The sequence below is a fragment of the Labeo rohita genome, chromosome 3 (assembly GCF_022985175.1).
Source record: "Labeo rohita strain BAU-BD-2019 chromosome 3, IGBB_LRoh.1.0, whole genome shotgun sequence".
Lineage (NCBI taxonomy): Eukaryota > Metazoa > Chordata > Actinopteri > Cypriniformes > Cyprinidae > Labeo > Labeo rohita.
In genome coordinates this window covers 45,319,157-45,343,166 of record NC_066871.1, presented here as the reverse complement: position 1 = coordinate 45,343,166, position 24,010 = coordinate 45,319,157, and the positions used below count along the sequence as shown (strand labels likewise).

At 35.9% G+C, this 24,010-nt stretch overlaps 2 protein-coding genes and 1 pseudogene across 3 annotated transcripts; 2 read left to right on the top strand and 1 right to left on the bottom strand.

Moving 5' to 3' along the window:
- Window positions 1-1,014: 1,014 nt before the first annotated feature.
- LOC127162898 (NACHT, LRR and PYD domains-containing protein 3-like) lies at window positions 1,015-9,199 on the bottom strand. The gene is given in 14 exon segments (XM_051105817.1): window positions 1,015-1,362; window positions 1,485-1,652; window positions 3,162-3,259; window positions 3,261-3,336; window positions 3,430-3,546; window positions 4,768-4,932; window positions 5,010-6,782; window positions 7,189-7,275; window positions 7,466-7,576; window positions 7,929-8,039; window positions 8,145-8,255; window positions 8,421-8,531; window positions 8,738-8,851; window positions 9,104-9,199. Coding segments are annotated over 14 exon segments (3,216 nt in total). The 5' UTR covers window positions 9,142-9,199; the 3' UTR covers window positions 1,015-1,226.
- A 1,119-nt stretch (window positions 9,200-10,318) lies between these two features.
- LOC127162881 (gastrula zinc finger protein XlCGF8.2DB) lies at window positions 10,319-14,281 on the top strand. Of its 2 annotated transcripts, none has more exons than XM_051105798.1 (2): window positions 10,319-10,573; window positions 12,643-14,281. In XM_051105798.1, exons 1-2 carry the CDS (start codon window positions 10,495-10,497, stop codon window positions 13,656-13,658), a joined length of 1,095 nt encoding a protein of 364 aa, XP_050961755.1. In that variant the 5' UTR covers window positions 10,319-10,494; the 3' UTR covers window positions 13,659-14,281. The 2 variants fall into 2 exon arrangements, with proteins under 2 accessions (XP_050961755.1, XP_050961756.1); XM_051105799.1 differs by having other exon boundaries at window positions 12,629-14,281.
- Window positions 14,282-15,256: 975 nt separating this feature from the next.
- Window positions 15,257-17,433, top strand: LOC127162876 (zinc-binding protein A33-like; annotated as a pseudogene).
- The last annotated feature ends 6,577 nt before the right edge of the window (window positions 17,434-24,010 follow it).

The following is a 24,010-nucleotide window of genomic DNA, read 5'->3' as shown; positions in this document are numbered from 1 at the left end:
TTGTATAAAAGTATTACATTTAAATAAATAAATGAATGCATAAAAAAATCCTTAACTCTTTTAAACAATGTACACAAAATATTAAGCAGCACAACTGTTTTCAACACTGATAATAATCTTAAATGTGTAGTCACTTTGCTTTAAATGATCCAATGGCAACCTTCAAATTCGCAAGCAGAAGTTTTGTAGAAACGCAATAAATTTCAATGTATTCTGTTAAAGTTTTGATTGTCTGGATTCTGGAATCTACTGCTGTTTCAATGTATATCTTTTTCGAGTGGTTTATTAAGTTGTTATTTAATATTATTCTTCAAAATATTAAAATCTTCTCACTGGAATGTGCTTTCTCCTTAGTTTGAGAAAAACACTCAACATGTTAAAACATACATTTACTCTTCTGACTTACTATGACAGCTTAGCTAACAAAGATAATTAGGGCCTCTCATCTACATAACCAATTTACAATTAATTGTCAAGATGGAGTAAATGCAGTCAAGGCCAAGACCATAGCATCACGTCAGTGCAACATTAAAGTTGTCCAAATAAAGTTCATGAGCAATGCATATTACTAATCAAAAATTAAGTTTTGCTATACTGATGGTAGAAAATGTACAAAATATCTTTTACATAACATAATATTTACATAATATCCCAATTATTTATAATAATAATACCCATGCTGCTTATGACTGGTTTTGTGGTCCAGGGTCACACATCTCAATACTTAAACCAAGTACAGCCTAAAACATAATATTGTCATTATCTGCTCAGTGCCTGATTGGAGGTTCAGTGAACCTGCATTAACTACATGTAGCTTTCTCTACATCCTGGTTCTGTTTTAATGTGTTCCTTCTTCCTGGCTTTGACTTTTTGCCTTTTGATTACAGTTTAAAATTTCATCTTGACTACTCATCCTTCAGATCTCTACTTCTGGATCATCAAACTTGTGAGTTTTCCTAAATGCACATTTCACAACAAGAGTAATAATCTCTGACAAGGATGAAGGTTTATGTACAGTATACTGTAAATTTATTACATTTACTGCATACAGTATCTTTATAACCCTCTATATAAGTGTAAACACTTTACAAGGTCCTATTAGTTAACATTAATGTATTAACTAAAATGAGCAATATGTTGTCACAGTGCTAATATTTGTTATGTAAGCTGATAAAAATACAGTTGTACATTGATAGCTGATGTCTTCCTATGCCTATTAAGTAATATTACCAAATCAATTTTAAGTCTGACTCTTCCAGGTTATTTTCCAGCAGATCAACTTCTTTCAGATGGGAAGGATTTGATTTCAGAGCTTCATTCAATGCTGTCACACCTTCATGGGTAATACTACAGTTGGACAACCTGAAGGGAGCAGAGTGGGTTTGTAAACACAGACATTACTGCTGAGTTTAACAGTAGCTTAATCTGTTTTGAAAGGCTTCAGAAGTGATACTGCATGAAACAAAATTTACCCAGACATTTACCTCAGTTTCTCTAGTTTACAGCAAGGATTCTGCAGTCCGATACAGAGCTTCTTCACACCTGAGTCCTGCAGATCATTAATGCTGAGATCCAGATCTGTCAGATTGGAGGAGCTGAGAGCTGAAGCCAGAGCAGCACAACTTTTCTCTGTGATTCCACATTTGTCCAACCTAAAAAAAAAATCATTGTAATATGCACCGTTCCAACTTCATAAAATATAAATGTTTCCACTGATTTCTATATCTTAACCTTAGTGTTTTCAGTCTACAGTTTGGATGTTGAAGAACAGCAGACAGCATCTCCACTCCATCATCTCCAGGTCTGTTGTTTCCCACGTCCAGATTTCTCAGCTGAGAGTCTGACCTCAGAGCTGAAATAAGGGATCCAAAGCCTTCTGCTTTAAATTTGCAACATGAAAGCCTATCGAAAGAAATGACAAACATTCATCAATCTGCAGTGTATTTGATTGATCTGATACAGTGATATAGGGGTTAATTGTCCTACATGGCTGTAAAGAGTTGCAAGGGGTTCATGTAATGAGTTATGAGTTGTGCGTTGTTGGTGCCTTTAAAAAAAAAGAAATGTCTTTGTAGGGCTTTGTTATTGTGGTTTAAAATGAAAGAGTGTTGCTTTTAATGGGTTGAAAAAATGTATTTCTGTACCTTTGTGGTTAGGGTTATACATAATTTAGAGGGTTTTATCTAGCATAACGTTCAGTTATTTTAATAGAATAATACAATTTATATACTCTTTAATTTCAAACGCTCATCTTGCCTTTCTCTCCTTTGAACTCTATGTATTCTGACTCAAGACAGGTAGGGTGTGTTGAAAAACTCCAATCATATTTTTTCCCTCAACTTCAAAAATCATTTCAAAATCATCCTACATCACTGCAGAAGAACCGACCCAGTCTTTGCAAAGTGAACATGCAAAGATGAACACCCTTAAAAAAATGGTAAAACAGTGATATAGGACGATTTTGAAGTTGAGGGAGAACATGAGATGGGAGTTTTTCGACATACCCTAACTGTCATGAACCGGAACAAAAACAGTCCAGGCAGAGTAAGACAAGACGAGCGTTTGGCATTAAAAAGTATATAAATTGTATTGTTTTTATTAAAATAACCGATCGTTGCGCTCGTTGCGCTAGATAAGACCCTTCTTTCTCAGCTTGGATTGTTTGCAGCCGCATTTGGGATTGTTTGAAGCTGCATTTAAACTGCATTTTGGAAGTTTAAACTCGGGGCAACACATCAGTCCATTATATGGAGAAAAAAACATAATTTCTTCACGACTGAAGAAAGACAGACATGAACATCTTGGATGACAAGGGGGTGAGTAAATTATTTGTAAATTGTTGTTCTGAAAGTGGACTTCTCTTTAAGAACTGTTGTTTGATGGTGAATGTGTTATTCAGAATCGTCTTGCCTCAGGGACTCCAGTTTACAGTGAGGATGATGCAGTCCAACCGAGAACAGCTTCACGCCAGAGTCCTGGAGCTCATTCTTGTTTAGAGAGAGTTCTTTCAGGTTTGATTCTAGTATTGAAGCCAATGCTGCACAACTTTTGTGTGTTATATTACAGTTATTTAACCTGTTGATGAAGCAATTAAAGGCTCTTTTGTCATTGACTTCACATCATTTTTCATAATTCAGTATGTGTGTTATGTGCTATCATACTTGAGTATTTCCAATGCACAATGAACTTTGTCCAGAGAAGCACAGAGATGAGTCACTCCAGAATCTCCTATATTATTCCAGCTCAAATCCAGCACTTTTCAGATGTGAAGGGTTTAAGCTCAGAGCTGAGCTCAGGCAAACACAGCCTGCGTCTGTTACTCCACAGTTCTTCAGGCTGCATACAAAAGAATATAGTTTTCAATCCAACAACAACCATACATGTAACACAATTTGCATGACAAAGGTTCATTTAAAAGTTTGAACATACTTCAAAGATTCCAGTCTAGAATCTGCATCCTGTAGTCCAGTTGTGAGAGATGCAATGTCATAAAACAATTGCTGATCGCGTGGATTATATGGTCTACTGCTGAACCATTTCTGAATTCTGAAGTGACAGAAACAATTAATTTAATATTTAAATGTATTAACACTGAATTTATTAGGGCTGTCACAATTACTTGAGTCAATAAGAAAAAAATGATTACAAAAAAAAAAAAAAAAAAAATCCTTGACTACAATTTGCCAGTGTCGACCCAATCAGCACACGGATGTCTGCAAGATGTCTGTTAAAAATCTTTTGATCTGGAAAGCATCTGCTGTGTACAAACGTCTGGCAGACATCTGTAAGATGTCAGTTTTACATACGTTCTAAATCATAAACATCTTAAAGACATCTAATAGACGTCTATTTGACATCTGATAGGAAACGTCCAATACATACAAACTACATCTTGCAAATGTAAATGCAGACGTCAAATAGACCTCTCAGAGATGTACATGTGCTATCAGGGGACTAACGCAAAATACTGGAAGTGGCACATTCCACAAGCGAGAATCATCTAACTGCAATATACACATATATATATAATATTATAATTCCAACTCTGCATTTTCATTATAGTTGAAAGGTAAATGATTCAAAAACTTATGAAAACACATAAGTATGCATCAGTATCTTTAATTGTGATTTTAAAATAAACACTCGAACCCTTGCTCTGGGTTTACATGTTTTGAGGACCTCATATTCAAGAAATTACAGCAAAAAATTGTAAGGCTGTTGGTGCCCCTTTGCAGGCATTTCTTATAATGCATAATATGCACTAGTTCCATTGTTTATAATACAACATGTATTTTGGCAGTTTTGTTCAATAAAATCATATGATTGCTTGCTTTTGATGCTTTATATTATTGCCTTGTTATTATTATATATGTATTTTAAGTGTAAATAGGTGGATTTGAACTCTGGTCGGTCGCGTCGAAAATAGTAGAACATGCGTTTTACCATGTGTGTGACTGAAGTTGATGTTTACTGATCATCTTTTTTAGTTTTAACTCGTCCAAATCACACGTTGGTGGGCGGAGTTAGTGTAAATAGCAAGGTGGGCTGTTTGCGCTTAAATAGACACTCCGTTTAAGGGATTTTAAAGGCTATTGTTTGCAATGTATATATGTGTTGCGACAAAAAAAAAAAAAAAAAAAAACTGATTGCTCCATTAATCATCAGAATAATCAACCAATTACTTGATTACCTAAATTTTTGTTATTGACAGCCCAACAATTTATAATACAGTTTTGTAGTATTTAACTTTACTCCATAAGAGCGTACAATATTTTTGCACAGTTGGATTCCTTTGGTCCAGCACAGAGTATTTCTACTCCTGAGTCCTGAAGGTTGTTGTGGCTCAGATCCAGCTCTCTCACATTGGAATGTGAAGATAGAAGTGTAGAGAGTTTTAAACATCCCATTTCTGTGACATTACAATTGCACATCCTGGAAGAGCAAAATTTATTATTATTGTGTGGTAACATTTTTACATTGAAATATAATCAGTTATGAAAATTACTTACAAAGCTTTTGTGGACAGCCTGATCACAGGATACAGCCAGCTAATGAACACCTCTGATTTGCCATATTTATGTAGTTCAAACTTATCAAAGTTCTCATTTGATGTCATTAAAATGAACAAAAGAGCCAAGCCAAGTTCTTGGGACAGGATGTCTTGGTTAACTTTTCCCAAGGCTATGTACTTTTGGATTTCATCACTTAGAGAATGATCATTAAGTTCATTTAGACAGTGGAACATAAGGACGCTCTTATCTGGACAAATGCTGTTTATCATTTCCTTGAGATACTTAACAGTTTCCACAGTGTCCTGGGTGACGATTGCTCTTTTCTTTAAAAACCTTTCTAGAAGGACCTGATTTGACTCCACCGAAAGTCCCATGAGAAAGCGAAGAAACAGATCGAGATGTCCATTCGTACTATCTAAAGCTTTATCAATTGCACATTTGTGTACGATTGGCAATGTCACGTTTATTTCCGATTCCTTTGCTTTGCCTTCGACAAGCACATTTTTGCTGCTGTTGTAGAAGGAGAGGATCACATATAGAGCTGCTAGATGTTCCTGAATGCTCAGATGAACAAAGCAGAAGACTTTCCCCTGATACCAGCCAAACTCCTCTCTGAAGATCTGAGTGCACAATCCTGAGTACACTGATGCTTCTGTCACATCAATGCCACACTCTCTCAGGTCTTCCTCGTAGAAGATCAGGTTTCCCTTTTCCAGTTGCACATATGCCAGTGTCCCTAATTTGAAGATCATCTCCACCACGTCTTTGTCCTCATTCTCATACTTTGTGTCTTTGATTTTAATCTGTGCCATCAGGAAGTGTGTGTACATTTGAGTGAGAGTCTTGGGAATCTCTCCACTCTCTGCTCGACTCAACATCTTCTCTAAAACAGTGGCGGAGATCCAGCAGAACACTGGGATGTGGCACATGATGTAGAGGCTCCTTGATGACTTCAGGTGTGAGATGATCATGTTGGCCAGACTCCGATCACTGATTCTCTTCCTGAAGTATTTCTCCTTCTGTGGCTCATTGAAGCCTCGTACCTCTGTCACTCGATGGACACACTCAGAGAGAATGAGATCAGCTGCTGCTGGTCTGGAGGTGATCCAGATGAGAGCAGAGGGAAGCAGATTCCCTGCAATGAGGTTTGTCAGCAGCACATCCACTGAGGCTGATTCACTCACATCACACAACCTCACGTCGCTTTGAAAATCTAGAGACAGACGACACTCGTCCAGACCATCAAAGATGAATAACACTTTATACTCATCACTGGATATTTCCATTTCTTTCATTTCAGGGAAAAAGACATGAAGAAGATCTGAAAGGCTGAGCATTTTGTCCTTTAAAAGATTGAGCTCTCTGAAAGGAAGTGGAAATATGAGCTGGATGTCCTGATTCTCTTTCCCTTCAGCCCAGTCCAGGATGAACTTCTGCACAGAGACAGTTTTTCCAATGCCAGCGACTCCCTTTGTCAGCACAGTTCTGATGGCTTTGTCTTGCCCAGGTAAAGCTCTAAAGATGTCTTTGCATTTAATTGGTAGAGTTACTCCTGCTGCACACTTTAATGTTTTTTCTATCCTCCTAACTTCATGCTCATTGTTGATTTCTCCATTCCCACCATCTATGATGCAGAGCTCTGTGTAGATCTCATTCAGTAGTGTTGGGTTTCCCTGCCTTGCAAGTCCTTCAAAAATATAGAGATGCTTCATTTTCATGTTACATTTCAATTTTCGTTGGATGTCTGGATAACAGGTTTGTGTGTTATCTCTGTAAAAGCAAATAATGAGAAAATAATAAAAATACAGAGAATATTGGTTATGTAGGATATAGTTAAGTGTAAACTTGAAAATTTAAACTCATAATACTCATGATAGCCATGATTCCCCTAAGCAAAATACAGTACTCTACTGGATAATGATACATTTACATTTTTATTTCTCAGTTTTCAAAAATGGATCATAAGAGATCAGGATGTTTTCAGAGTTTTTGTCCCTGCAATTTGTTGCTGAAACCTTGCAACTAGTGGCAAATTATCTTTATTCATTATTGTTCATTGTGATTGACATGGTGAGTCATCAGACACCCCCGTTTACCTTGGCTGACCTGAGAAGCACATGAAGTGCACCTTTTCAGCATGAATGAACATTAACAGGTGATCAGAATTAAAACTCACCTCTGATGTGGTAGATTTGTTTCATCTCTCCGGTGAATTGGCAATTGTGTTGCACTGGGATCAGGTGAATTTAATATTGCTAGGGAACTAAAAAAAACAGTAACACAGTCACTCCCACTTGCCAATTTGGTGGGTTAAACATCTGGGACTGATAACCATATGTAACTGTCTTAAGTGAAACTGCAAGCAAATGTTTAATTTTTCTATATCACAGCACTGAAACCGTACTGTTGGTAATGTATGCTGTCACATAACACTATATTTATACTGCATTTACCTTTGATCAAATAGAGAATCTCCATCGTTTATTTGAATTGGTATTTTCATGGATTTGTCACTTTTCAAGGACCAAACACTGGGATCAGGGGAATGTGGTCTTGCCCTAGAACTGGAAAACAAACAAACAAACAAACAAACATAAAAACAATATCACCATAGATTAAAAGATGATTTCAAAAACATTTTAGGAAAATTAGAATGTAAAATAAAATGTAAATTACACTGTATTTACCTTTGGTCAGATGTTAAATCTCCATCCTTTATTTGAATTGGTATTTTCATTGATTTGTCACTTTTCAGGGACCAAACACTGGGATCAGTGGGAATGTGGTCAACAACCCAAGAACTGGAAAACAAACAAACAAACAAACAAACAATATCACCATAGATTAAAAGATGATTTCAAAAACATTTTAGGAAAATTAGAATGTAAAATAAAATGTAAATTACACTGTATTTACCTTTGGTCAGATGTAAAATCTCCATCCTTTATCTGAATTGGTATTTTCATTGATTTGTCACTTTTCAGGGACCAAACACTGGGATCAGGAGAGTGTGGTCTTGCCTTAGAACTGGAAAACAAACAAAAATCACCATAGATTTTTATCATATAAAAGATGATGTCAAAATATTTTATAACAGAATGTAAAATAAAATGTAAGTTACACTTTATTTACCTTTGGTCAGATGTAAAATCTCCATCCTTTATCTGAATTGGTATTTTCATTGATTTGTCACTTTTCAGGGACCAAACACTGGGATCAGGGGAATGTAGTCTCTCCTCAGAACTAGGAAAAATAAAAATCTCACCATAAAGATAATTCTTTTCCAGCAAATATCTCAATGTCATCAAGATTTCTTAATAAAAGTCAAAAAATGAAAGTCACACCACCAAAACCATACTGTAGGTAATGTATGCAGTGTCACATAAACCATATTTATACTGTATTTACCTTTGATCAAATAGAGAATCTTCACTGTTTATCTGAATTGGTATTTTCATTGATTTGTCGCTTTTCATGGACAAAACACTGGGGACAGGTGAATCTGACCTCTCCTCAGATCTGAAAAACAATGGATTTTTCTCAAAAGGTAAAATATTTTGACAACACAATATTTTAATATAATAAGAGTTTATTATAATGTTAAAGTAAATTTCATTGAACTAATTGTCGTTCCCGAATTTTAAATTGTTAAAAAAAAGAAAACAATATTTGCAACAACACAGGTTTGCGAAGCCACATCCAAACATAAATGTAACTGGATTTACCTTTGGTTAAACAGAGACTCTTCAGCGTTTAACTGAACTGGGATTTTCATTGATTTGTCACTCTTCATGGATAAGACACTGAGGACAGGTGAATATGATCTCTCCCGCTGAACGCTGTCAGAAAACAATCCATCTTCACAGTTCTAAGCAATTCAACATCATCTTCATTCAAATTATATCAAGATTGTCAATGCTGTTTGTAATAAAATGTAATAAGCTGTGCCTAAGTTAAGCAGTATGATTTAATCTGAGTTGGTTCAATTTGCTTTGATCTGTCAACATTTGAATATAAAGAATTGCCTTCATTAATTTAATATTTGATTTAAATTTACATAAAGTAGATAAATGTACAAATAGATCTCTCACCTTTTCTCTCCATTACAACTGTTGTCTTCAGAAATCATTATTATTCTGTTTATGGTTTCCTAACTGCTGAACAGATTTATTCTGTGTCCATCTTACTAAAACAAACAAACAAACAAAGCATGGAAAAAAATAAAAACTTTTTTTATTTTATTTTTTTTTTTTTTATTTTTTGTCTTGCAAAGGCACTATGACATCTTGAAGAAGAGAATGAGGAAGAAATACAAGAAAGGACAAAAATAAAACCTGAAGCTGGTTAGACTAGTTCATGAGAACCTGTAAAGTACCTTGCTGGTTCAGTTATACAGTTCACATGCTTTCAAGTTGTGTAAGGCTTTGACTGTGTCTGACTAAACATAATTTTTGTGTACAAACATTTTTGTGAGCATAAAATAACTTTTTGTTCTAGTGCTTTTTTATGACATTTCCCGAATACATTCTACAAATAATAGGCTATAACTAAAAGGCTTCAGATTAGATAGTGCCTAACTATTCAAAATTATTCATCTTGCCTAACGTCATTTATCAAACAATCTTCTCTCCCTCTGTGCGATTGCGCTTACCATGTGTGCTCTGGATTTCTCTCACCGTCTCCCATGAAACAACAGAATGAAGGTGTTTTCGGTTTTCTTATTGCTTGTCTGCTGTCTGAAGGCGGAGCGAAATTTTCGATGAAAACGACAGGTGATTCATCAGCCTAACAGATGGAGCGCCACAATACTGACAAATGAATATGCACCAAAATATTTTAAAGTTTTATTGGGAACCACAGCTATAAAACATGAAAACAATAACGTTGTTTAGGACGTTGGGTATTTAGAGTATTTAAGTTTTGTTTATCGATGTTTTAGCACTTCGAATTTGAAAACTGATTCATTGCTACTTTGCTCTTATGTCTTACTGTTAATGACACACACATACACAAACTAAATAAAGTGCAAGTTTGAGCACTTCAGTTTTTTTTTTTTAGTAACATTATACGCTACTTTTCAAAGTTTGCGGTCAGTACATTTTTTTTTTTTTAAATCTCTTTCTTTGTTTGAAATAAATTAATACTTTTATTCAGTAATGATGTGTTAAAATGCTAAAAAGTTATAGTAAAGAATTATGTTGTTAGAAAAGATTTCTATTTGAGTAAATTCTGTTCTTTTTAACTTTTTAGCTCCAGCTCCAGTCCAGTGGTTGGCGCTATGACACATGCGTTTGTTTACCTTTAAACCTCAGAGGAAGAAGATTAGTTTCACCGTAGAAATGTTCTTGTAGTGTATAAAACGATTTTACAAACAGTCAAAAATATCTGTAATATTCTTGTCCTCATAGTCGTGTCTAATTTTTGTAAGCAAGCAGGAATATCTGGCGGAGTATCATCTGAGCTGAGATCTGCTTCTGTGAAGATGGTGTTTGTTAAAGAGGAGAGTGAAGAGGACATGGATGAACCAGAACCCTGGAGAATAAAACAGGAGGACCAAGGAGGTTGGTGTTTATTCATTATTTTAAATATTGGGCCTGTGTCAGGGATACTTTTGAAATTACAATCACATTGGAATATTTAAACCAGCCGCTGATTCACCGCTCATCATGTGAGCTTTATGTTTGAAACAGCTTCACAAACACTTTACACAGTAGGCTGCATTTTATGTGTTGCAAACATTAAATAATAACGAAAGTATTGGGATACGTTTCAGTCCGGATACAGCCACTATCAAAATGAGTAACTGAATGAATGTGACGCTTAAAATAAAGATTGTATATGTTATGTTACGCCAGTAGGTGGCCACCAGTCACTGCTAAAATGTATTTGATGTATCACCCAAGAGGTTCAGAAAGTCTGGACGAAACAAGTCTTTATTCATTTATTTCAAATAATTTTTATATAATGAATTTAAATTATTAATTGTCTTTAAATAGACTAATTTATAACATTTAGACATTTTGTCAGACACTGAAGTAAATTAGCCTACATATTATTTTGTTTGGTTCTAATGTTTTGTTTTCAGAATTGTAAGAGGACCATGATCTGGCCCGGTTTCACAGACAGGGTTGAGACTAATCCAGGATTAGGCCATAGTTCAATTATGACAATTAAGTAGTTTTCATTAATATGCCTTAGATAATAACATTATTCTTGTGCATCTTGAGACAAAACAATGAATCGGACATATTTTAAGATCAGTCAGTGCAAGTTTCTTTCAGTTGAAACAGCTCAGACTTACATTTTAGTCTGGGACTAGGCTTAAGCCTTGTCTATGAAACTGGTGGAATATATCTAGCATCTAACTAATACTAACAGTATTGTTTATAATATTAAAATGTACAGACTAGGATGTAGAATTTACGATCTTTGTATCACATTAACAAGGATTTGGTAAATTATAATGCTGCTTATATTATTATATATTATTGTTGTTATTAATATATTGCTGTATTACTGTTTGTACCTCTAAATAAACACATAAACACACACACATACACATCCTGGCCAAAAATAGTCAGTGTTTGGTTTTTAAGCAAATACTTAATCATTCAAAACTGTAAATGGTTTTATTTGCATACTCCTGAAAACAAAACAATAAGATTTTGAAAAATAAAGAAGGCTTTCTGCCTTCTCAGTTCCCTTTCTTTCTTTTCTTTTTTTTTTTTTTTTTTTTTTTGCAGAAAATGAACCGACAGTCATCACAGTTTCTTTCGTTTTGTGAGTTTGTTAAATAAATGAAGTTTATTTCACATAGGCCTATTTCACTTTTGTATTTGTATATGAATTTATTTTGTTTATAGAAGTGCTGCAGGTGTGTGATGTGAATTCAGAAGTTCTGTTGTTTATGCTGCTGTTTGCAAATTGCAACTAAATGTAATTAAATGTCCTAAATTTTTATGCTTTTCTGTTTTAATTTAGGGCTGCACGATAAATCGCATGCAAGTAAAGCCAGTTCTGTGATTAGTAGTAAATCCCCATCACGTGCATTCAGCTGGAGCGGCAATTAATACACAGAGCCGTAAATCACTGACAAGCTATGCAAAATCATGCTTATCATTGAATGTGATTAATCTGTGTTTATGAACGTGATTTTGAGTAGCTTGTCAGTGATTTAGAGCTCACAGAACCAGCTTTACTGACTAAACGCGCCTGACAATTGCATGCAATTTATCGTGCAGCCCTAATTTAATTGTAATTTAATTATCGGTTAAGTTTTATTCTCCAGGGAAAAACACTGCACTGTTTTACTTGCCACTGATTTTCACTTAAAATGTAATGCTTTAACAGTTAGTGACATCCTCAGAAAACCTCTAATGGCAGCACATTGCCATTATGACTTGCCTGTGATGACTTGACAAATGAGAGTGGGTATTTCTCTCATGTTGGATGCATCAGTGTCACATTTGTATAGGCCATACAAATTGAATTTCATTGCTGGTTGACTGCCAAATTAAAATATTAAACCAAATGATAATATAATGTTATTATTGTCTTGTAAACATATCCTAGTTTCATATTTTTCAACTGTCCCAAATTGATTTTCATCATTTCAGTGTTTTTATTTTAGGCCTGATGAAAGTGAAAGAGGAAAGACAAGATCTGAATGAGGTGGAGGAGAAGCATCAGGATCAGAAAGATGCTGGAGAACAATCAGTGAGTTGCTCCAAAACTGAAAAAAGTTGCTCACAAAACAACATTGAAATTTCAGAAGTTGAAAAGCCTTTCAGTTGCTCTCAGTGTGGAAACACTTTCAAACAAAAAAGAAGCCTTATGTACCACACATTAGTTCATGCTGGAATAAAACCATTCAGCTGCTCTGAGTGTGGTAAGAGTTTTACACAGAAAAAACTACTTAATGATCATGCTCGTATTCACTCTTCGGTAAAGCCTTTTAGCTGCTCTCAGTGTGGAAGCACTTTCACACGTAAAGCAAGTCTTAACAATCACATGATAATTCATAGTGGGAAAATGCCTTTCAGCTGCTCTCAGTGTGGAAACACTTTCAAACAGAAAAGAAGTCTTATGTACCACATGTTAGTTCATGCTGGAATAAAGCCTTTCACCTGCTCTGAGTGTGGAAAGAGTTTTACACAGAAAAAACAACTTACTGAGCATGTGCGTATTCACGCGTCAGAAAAGCCTTTCACCTGTTCTCAGTGTGGAAGCACTTTCACGCGTAAAGCGAGCCTGAACAATCACATGATAATTCATAGCGGGGAAAAGCCTTTCAGCTGCTCTCAGTGTGGAAACACTTTCACACGTAAAGGAAGCCTAAAGAATCACATGCTGATTCACAATGGGATAAAGCCTTTCGTCTGCTCTCAGTGTGGGAAGAGTTTTATTCAGAAAGGACACCTTAAGGTTCATTTGGTAACTCACACTTCGGAAAAGCCTTTCAGCTGCTCTCAGTGTGGAAACACTTTCAGTCGTAAAGAATGTCTTAAAATTCACATGTTAGTTCATACTGGGAAAAAGCCTTTTACTTGCCTTCAGTGTGGAATCAGTTTCACCTATAAACAAGGATTTAATAGTCACATGAGAATTCACACTGAAGCTATGTCATCTGTGTCAGAAGAGCTTTAAATGGAAAGCTGGACTCAGATCTCATCTTCATCGTTCTCATTCTGCCGTGAGAAAATTGAACTGAACTGGACAGAGAGTTCCGAGGACTGACTCTTTGAAAAGACCCCAGAAAATAATGCTTGAGAGAGTGAAAACTCTCTGTGCTGTGAGTGTGGGAAGAGCTTTGATACAGGCGAGTGCTCGCCACAGAAAATATGGCAGCAACTGTGACTGAAATACAGTGCAGCAAATTTAGGTCCATATTTAAGAGTACATTTTCTCTCAGAATCTTGACTTTGTCCCGGAGGTAAACAGACATTAAGTTGATTCTGACTCATTTTTCTGACTTCAGTTGCAAGGTGGAGAACAATTTTTAATTGATGATACATTTCAGTTTCTGTCAAACATATTAATTACATTGTGGAGTTAATTTGTGCTTAGGCTTCTTCATATTTCAAATATGTCTTGTGTCCCCCTTTGCTTGCCTCAGTGTTTTGTCAGCTACTTTAATAAAAAAAGTTTCACAGTTAGAAAATGGTTTCATTTTTCTTATTGCATAATTCCATAAAACAATTTTTGAAATATTAAAGCCATAGATGATATCCACCTACTTCTTCCTGTAAGAGTGTAAATTTTATGGATGTGGCTTCGGTCTCATCCACGTTCAGCTATTTTAAGCTGTACAAAACAGCTTGTTTTACTGCTTGATAGTGCAAACAGTTTTAACATTTACTGCACGTTATTTCCCTAAAATGAACTAAAAGTCTCACCCATAGGCTTACTTCTGCATTGAGGAAAAAGGAGGATAGATTGCATTAGCCAATGTTATATTGATGATGATGCATGCACGCAGATAGGTGTCAGTACCAAAATCAAAGTTTACGGTAATGGATGCAACTAAATGCATATTCATAGTGACTCATGATAAATTATTTCCATGTGTTTCCTAGAATGGACAGTTTGTGTGATTCTGTTATTTATTTATTTATTTATTTATTTTAAGACATGTTGGTGATCTTTCACTTGAATGTTATAAGTTAATACAGCTGGATAAAAAAACAAAAACAAAATGTGTCCATCTTCATTTCAGGTTGCAAACCAACAAAATGTGGTGTACATATACATATACATAAAATTTTGATATTGTAATAAAGCAATTTGGACTATATGAGTATTTTCTTTATTAAAGGTTAATTCCGTATGGTTTTGTATCTAGCTAAGTAGATTTGGGCCATATCTAACCCAGATGCCAACCAGATCTGGTCCAGTTGTGGCTGAATTCTTTCAGCCACACTCAGGTTGAGTCATTGCTGTCATTCCATACAGTTTGTGGGCCAGACAAATGTGGGCAATATGGTCCACAGCTGGGCCAAATGTAATTTGCTATCTGGGTTACCAGGAAGAGACAGACTAGTTATTTGTCTTTCTGTTATACCGACTCTCGTGTCTCGACAAAAGCAGTAAAGAATCAGTGTTCAGCTAAGAATGAAGAGAAAAACTTTACAGAAAGATTTTTGAGTCATGTGTTTCTGAACAGACGGCAGATATTTGCAATTGATCATTCATTTTTGAAACCATTGTTCAAAAAGTAAAAAGTCGCTGAAGCTCAAATAGTGAAAATGGCTTCACTATCTGAAGATGATTTATCTTGTCCTGTGTGTTATGAAATCTTCAAGGCTCCTGTTGTTTTATCATGTAGTCATAGTTTCTGTAAAGAGTGCCTTCAACAGTTCTGGAGAACCAAGCAAACTCAGGAGTGTCCTGTCTGCAGGAGAAGATGCTCAAAAGATCAGCCTCCATGTAATCTTGCATTAAAAAACTTGTGTGAGTCATTCCTGAAGAGAAATGAGAGTCATTCATCAGGATCTGAGGAGATCTGCAGTTTACACAGTGAGAAACTCAAACTCTTCTGTCTGGAGGACAAACAGCCGGTTTGTTTAGTGTGCAGAGATTCAAAACAACACGACAGTCACACATTCAGACCCATCAGTGAAGCTGTTTCATCATATAAGGTAAGACAAATGTTGTGTTTCATATGTAAAGAAAAATAATCAGTCATGAACACATTTATACTTAATATGACATACTGTGCTGTGAAAAACTGTCACCATCCTGATTTCTTCTGTTTTTTTGTCTCTAAATAGTACTAAATAGTTTTACCTTTAAACAAAATACAACATAAAACAAGGCCAACCTGAGTAAAACAGAATACATTTTATAAGCCCAACTGAAGAACTAATTGATATAACTGACCATATCACTGTTTTTTTTCTCTTCTTCCCACTGTAATCTGGTGGGGTTTATTTATTTATTTATTTATTATTATTTTTTTTTATTTTGTTTAATTCTAGAAGAGTCTCAATACAACACTGAAGACCTTACAAGAGAAACTAAAACACAATACAAAAATGAAAGGAGAGTTTAAGAAAACAGTTCAACACATCAAGGTGAGGAAACAGAATCAGAGTCATTTTCATTACAGCTGTAGGATCACTATATACAGTTATGATCTCATATATTTAATATAATGGACTCCAGCTGATTATTTTTGTAAATGACGATCATCAATCTGCTTCTGGATGCGTTATATGTCTGTATCTGAGTTTATCTCAGATCTGAATGATGTGATTGTGTTGATGTGTGTTGATGGAGATGATTGAAGTGAATGTGGTTTGATTTCAGTCTCAAGCTGAGCACACAGAGCAGCAGATTAAACAGCAGTTTGAGAAGCTTCATCAGTTTCTCAGAGATGAAGAAGAAGCTACAATCACTTCACTGAGGGAGGAAGAGGAGCAGAAGAAGCAGATGATGAAGGAGAAGCTGGAGGAGATCAACAGACACATTTCAGCTCTTTCACACACAATCAAAGACACGGAGGAGATGATGAAAGCCAGTGATGTCTGCTTTCTAAAGGTCTGATTTCAGATCATTGATTGATTGATTGATTAATGATTGATTGAGTTGTTGATGATCAATGGTGTGTTTGTTCTGCAGGAGTTTCCAGTCTCAATGGAAAGGTGAGTGATCTGCTGGTGTCTCTGGTCTCTTTGCTTCTGATCCAAAGCCACTGCAGTTCTGACTCCTGAATGTTCTTCCAGAGTCCAGATCTCACAGCCGGATCCACAGACGCCTTCTGGAGCTTTGATTCATGTGCCACGTTACTTGGGCAACCTGCCGTTCAGAGTCTCAAAGAAGATGCAGGACATCGTCCAGAACAGTGAGTCTGCAGAAGATCTGTTCTCTCTTGATCATTATATGAGCATCAGAATAACAGCATCTGTTGATTGTGTCTCATCAGCTCCTGTCATTCTGGATCCAAACACGGCTCATCCACGTCTCATCCTGTCTGATGATCTGACCATTGTGAGAAACATCAGGATCAATCAACCTGTTCCTGATAATCCAGAGAGATTTGACTGTTATCGATGTGTTCTGGGTTCAGAGGGTTTTAACTCAGGAACACACTGCTGGGATGTGGAGGTTAAAGAGAGTTTAGTTTGGAGTCTTGGAGTAACTACAGCATTCAAACCAAAGGAAGGGATGTGATTTCTATAAGACTGATGTGTGGAGTGTGTGGTATCACCAGTACAGAGGAAGTTTTGGTTCTGGTTTTCATGTTAAACAGAATCTTGATCGTGTGAGAGTGAATCTGGACTATGACAGAGGAACGGTGTCATTCTCTGATCCTGTAACTAACACACATCTACACACATTCACAACCACCTTCACTCACACACTCTTTCCATTCTTTGATAGTCCTGACTCTCTGAGGATTTTACCGGTCAAAAGCCAGTGATCATTTCTCCTGTAGATCTGTGTGTGGAACCAGATTTATTATGTTGGCCAATCAAATTGTACCCAATTGGTGGGGACATTGAACAATTATGTTGTTCCCTCTCATGACATGGTATCAGAATCGTATGTTATACCCACGACCAAGTGTGCCCTGTTTTGGAAGTAAGAATGTTCATGTTCAACCAACCAGAGGCCTTTGATTTCACTCTGCATGCTATCTGGCCTGCATGGATCCAGCGCTGTTTCCAGTTTTGCACCATGACAAAGCTAAACAAGGAAAGTGGGAAAGTACATTTTCCTGTTTATTTTGTTGTTGCTTTAAAGTGCTATAAAAGTGACTTGACTTGACCTATATGAGGACAGAATAGGCATTCCTGAATCACTGAATGAGGAGGTGTTAAGTGGAATTCATGAAGGGCATTAGGGGCTTGCTAAGTGTAGTTATAGTTGTAGACTACTCTCATGACATTGAAAAACCTCTCAGAACTTGGTCAATCAAACGCTTTGTCTCTCAAGCATGGAGACTCAGGATGTGCTGTATCTGTCATTGTCTCACTGGATGAAGACTCTGAACGCAGAGTATCTCTTTCCAAGGGTTGGTCACCCCTGCTGTATGGAATGGCAGAATGGCAGATGGAAAGGTAGTTTAAGATATGTGCCAAAACCATCACCACAGCTGTTAAATTTATTTGCTCATCTTTATTTCCTACAGATACAAAAGCAACATTTATTCTTTTTCCATGGTGGATTTTAATATTCTTCCAATACTTGGTATTATTTTGCGAGTCTTCTTGCTGTTGGCTGAGTAGAACTCAAATGTCAATTTCATTATTCTAATTAAGAAATGCAACCGTTTAGAATAGAGAACATTTAATTATGTGAAAAGAGCATTAGACTACGTGGAAAAAGCTGATGCACATTGAAATAGACACAGAATGATATTTATTTATGTAAAATGTTTGTAAAGTCATGTAGCCTACAGGCGTGAAACCTTTTTATGCTTAAAGCTTTACCTAATTGAATTATATTTTTATACTTCATGTTTAGCAGTTTTTTCTTCTTTTTTTCTTTTGCCTGTGGTATACCATGAAAATTAAATGAAGCTCAATAACTTACCATTTTTACCTTTGATATTATAACAGTGATTAAGAATTAAAGTTATGTATTGAAACAGAAGTATGCAGATGTTGGCAGGAGCTGCTGCCATGGTGAATCATAATTTTGGAGCTCCATTGATCATGGCTTTTCATAGTCGTGGTGCAAGTGCTAAACTCAGTCAGTGGATTTAACAAACTCACTTCAGCTGTTCTGAAACCAAAAACTCAGCATTTCACATCTCAGAATAAGTCAATTCAGAGTTTGAGTTTAAACTCAGACTTGGTTGAACTTCCTGATTGAAATGGCCGCTTCTTCAGGGGACACTTCATTATAAAACACTTGCCAGACATGCGATCATATTGAAATGTGCTCATGAAGCTTCAAAGAGCACACATACAAGGTTTGTTTATTTGCACACTAGTAATGTACAATTCCTGTATGTCACTGTAATCATCTTTACCTTCAATACAATCATCCATCAAAACATCACTGGTAAGATACTGTTTTGCTTTATTCAGCCTATACAGACTATTCCTGACTTCATATTTCTTATTGTTAGAGGTATGTTTGTTCCAACCAATTGCTGCACAAGTTAAAGGACTTCCAAAGTCCACTTCCAAAACAAAGATTCACACATAATGTACTCACTCCCTTGTCATCCAAGATGTTCTTGTCTGTCTTTCTTCAGTCGTAAAGAAATTGTTTTTTGAGGAAAACATTTCTGCGTTTTTCTCCATATAATGGACTGATATGGTGCCCCGATTTTGAACTTCCAAAATGCAGTGTAAATGCGGCTTCAAATGATCCCAAATGCGGTTGTAAAATATCCCAGCCGAGGATGAAGGGTCTTTTCTAGTGAAACGATGTTATTTTCATTAAAAAATACAATTTAAATACTTTTACATCTCAAATGCTCTATATATATATGATCTGAATGCGTGAGTGTTCACAGCATCATCCATCCAAACTGCATTTAGAGATGATCTCAGATCTGTGTGGGTTAAACCCACAGCCCACAGCCGGAAACATTTTCAGTAGCAAACCAGTTTTATCATTAATGATTTAAAGGGTCCTAGATATATATGACTTTGTTCTTTCAGATGAATACAATTGGAGTTGTATATTAAAAAATGTCCTGGCTCTTTAAGCTTCATAATGGCAGTGAATGGGTGGTGATATTCAAGTCCAAAAGAAGGCCAATAAACTGTGTCCAACTTAAAAAGTGCTCCACATGACTCTGGGGGTTAATAACGGAACCTGAAGTGAATCATTTCTGTAAGAAAAATATCCATATTTAAAACTTCCTCTAACTGTCGTACATGCAAACACAAGAGGGTGGTGTCTAGTGGATGATGTAGGCATAACGTAAGCTCCGGTGAGAATAGGCTTGTCTTGCAGGTTTTGTTTACATCAAAGGAAAACCAGTCTTCTCTCAGCTTATATCCAAGTCCTATGACAATTTTCTTTACAAATCCTCATTTTGTATGTTTGATTCATGACCAGTGTTTTACGCTGCTGCTCAAAGTCTGTGTGCTTACAGAATTTCAGGTTAAAACTCCCTGAGCTGTTAGCATTGTGCTCTTGAACGACAAGTTGACCTTGAGGGACTGTTCCGATTATATTTAAACATCAATGAAAAAGACATATTAGTAATAAACCTATTTGAATTTGAGAGGATTTTTTCAAGAAATATGAAGCAACACTTCTCCATTATGACTGGCATCATGTCACTATATAAACATGGTTGGTCAAATCTGAGGAAGTTAACAACCACAGGAAGAGTGGATAGTATTTAAAGAGAGTTGTGAGCATATAATGAAGAGGAGTAAAGACTAACAGAAAGAAAAAATGGCTGATATGTGTCACTTGTATCTGCTGGGACTGATCATTCTCTCTTCACTCACAGGTAAACATAATTCTACATGTTCTTTAAGGCTTCTGTGAAAGAGTTCAAATAATATATGCATACAATAAAGTATAATTTATTAATATATAACATAATGATCAGTCAAATGTCCTTGTGTTGCAGATACTCGTGGGGCGTATGATGTTCATATGTTCATCACTTCTGGTGAAAATGTTCATCTGTCCTGTAATAATGTTTTTCCTGACCGCAAATCAACGCATTGGATCTATGATAATCATTCAGCAGATGACAAACTGATTGTTGGAGGGGAAAAGAATAAAGACATAGAGAGACATGAGAGACTGAGTCTGGGGTCTGACTGCTCTCTGAACATCAAGAATGTCACAAAAGAAGATTCTGGATCTTACACCTGCCGACAGTATGTGAATGATGAACAACTAGGAACTGATGCTCGTATTTTTCTGCATGTTCTTTACGGTAATTTAATGATTATGTGGTCAATTTTTACAAATTTCAAATACTTCATGTAATCTCCTATGGTGACTGAAAAGCCTGTGATTTGTGTGTTACTTTGTGTTTCAGTCTCTTCATCATCATCCTCACAGACTGAGATCAGTGCAGGCAGCTCTGTGACTCTCTCCTGTCAGTTGTATTCATATGCTGGATCCTATTGTGATTATTGGATCAGTTCTGAGAAAATTCAGCTGTTCTGGGTGAATCAGACTGGTGTTAAAGTGGCAAAATCAGACTCCAGACATCAGATATTATTCTCATCAGGACACTGTATCAGCACTCTGAATACAACACTCCTGAATGAAGACGACAACGGAGAGTGGAGATGTGAAGTTACTTATCAAAATCAAGTCAAAATCTCAGCCACATATACTGGCAAGATTTCAGGTGAGAAAACCTCATGATCAGTTTTGGAAGACTCTGTTAGATGTGCTAATAGAGTTATTTGAGTTCTTTATCTTCTGTGTTAACTAAATATTTCACACAATGCATTATAAATGATTTTGGGCACAGCCCCTCTCCCCACTCTAAAAAGGTAGAGTATAGTGAAAAACTCCATGTTATTTTCTCCTACAAGTTCAGAATAATCCATGTCATTATACCTTTTTGTTTGTAAACAGCGTTTGATTAACTTGCACTTTCTTAGTCTTTGCGCATTTGCTTTGTAAACACTGGGTCTGTAGTTCCGCTAACGTTCCGTGTGACATCAACATGATTCAGTAGTACATGTGAACGCGTATCCCAGAACCTGTGCTACACAAGCTTTTGTGCTTAAAGTATACAAACTTTTAAAAAAAAAAAAAAAAAAAATCGTTTTGCTAGATAAGACCCTTCTTCCTTGGCTGGGATCTTTTAGAGCCCTTTGAAGCTGCATTTAAACTACATTTTGGAAGTTCAAAATCGAGGGCACCAATAAAGTCCATTATATGGAGAAAAATCCTGAAATGCTTTCCTCAAAAACCATAATTATTTTATGACTGGAGACAGAAAGACATGAACATCCTGGATGACAAGGGGGTGAGAAAATTGTAAATTGTTGTTCTGGAAGTGAACTTCTCCTGTAAACATGATTTCAAAAACAACAGATTCCAGTCTTATTTAACAGGAACAAATGTTTCATCAGCTTTATGTATGTCTGTGTCACGAGATGTTCTAAAAAGTGGTGGGGACAATATCGACCCTGGCAAAGAGTGGTGGAGACATGTCCCGCCCGTCCTACCCGTAAATTACACCAATGGGTCAAACTAACATACACATTTCTAGTGTGTTCCAGTGTTTTCAGAACTGTTTTCATAAGCTCTTGCCTGTTTTTACCTGAATGCTCTGACATCTGATATTTAGAATGTCCTGCTGTCACAGGAGTTTGTTTGTGAAAATTAATACATAACATAATTATCAGTCAAATGTTCTTGTGTTTCAGGTATCAGTGGAGTGGATGATGCTCATGTGTTCATCAGTTCTGGTGAAAATGTCTGTCTGACGTGCAATAATGTTCTTCCTGACTGCACATCAACACATTGGATCTATAACAGATTAAGATATTCAGCAACAGTTAAACTGATTGCTGGAGGGAAAAAGAAGAAAGACACAGAGAGTCATGACAGACTGAATCTGGGGTCTGACTGCTCTCTGAACATTAAAAATGTCACAAAAGAAGATTATGGATCTTACAGCTGCCGACAAATGACAGTGAATGGACAACAACAAGGATCTGATGCACGTGTTTATCTGCATGTTCTTCATGGTAATTTTACAATTATGTGGTCAATTTAAAAAGGGCAAATTTCTTATTTAAACTTCCATGATAATGCAAAATTGTGTGATTTGTGTGTTATTTTGTGTTTCAGTTTTTCCATCATCATCCTCACAGACTGAGATCAGTGCAGGCAGCTCTTTGAGTCTCTACTGCCAGTTGTATTCATATTCTTGGGACACATCCTGTGATGACTGGATCCGTTCTGAGGGAATTCAACTGTTCTGGGTGAATCAGGCTGGTGTTAGACTGATGATATCAGACTCCAGATATCAGATATCAGCTCCAGGACACTGTATTATCACTCTGAATACAACACTCCTGAATGAAGATGACAACAGAGAGTGGAGATGTGAAGTTACTCACAGAAATCAAGTCAAGACCTCAGCCACATATACTGTCAAGATTTCAGGTGAGAAAACAATCTCAGCTCTCTGCTAAATTATTTGCTAAATTCTACTGATGTTGACATTAATGATTTAACATAATAGTTTTTAGTTTTTAAATTCATAAATACTGTTGTTATAAATACTGTTGATAGGACCCTATGATTTTGCAGAATCCAAACATAAAAACCGAATTTACTGTAGCCACGTTCACACACAGCAGAATACAGTTGTCAATACCGTATTTGAGTCCTTAAAGGAATAGTCCACTTCCAAAACAAAGATTCACATATAATGTGCTCATCCAAGATGTTCATGTCTTTTTTTCCTCATTTGTAAAGAATTTATGTTTTTTGAGGAAAACATTTCAGGATTTTTCTCCATATAATGGACTGATATGGTGCCCCGATTTTTATCTTCCAAAATGTAGTTCAAATGAAGCTTCAAATCATCCTAAATGCAGTTGTAAATGATCCCAGCTGAGAAAGAAGGATGTTATCTAGCGAAACGATCAGTTATTTTAATAAAAATAATACATTTTATATACTTTCTAATGTCAAATGCTTGTTTGACATTACAAAATGCTATAATTAATCTCAATATTGTAAGAACAAATATATCATTAACATTTAAACCTCTGTAATTCTCAATAAGACCTTTTGTAGATGGCTGACAGAAATCAAGTCAGTCTGTTTAGTAATGAGTGAAGCTGGTAATGCTGTTTGTGGAGTTGTTTAATCCTCTGCTGAGATTTTGAAACGTTTAATGTTGTCTTTTATATAAGAATGGCACTGGACGTCAGGTTAAACTTCATGACATTTACCTTATGTATAAGGAAAAAGGCCTTTTTAACATAATCAGTTGAATATCTGTTTGTTTGTTTTTTTTTTAGTGGAATCTATTAGTTATAAAAAAATGTGAAATGTTACATATGACATATGTCTTTTGTTTGTAATAAAGA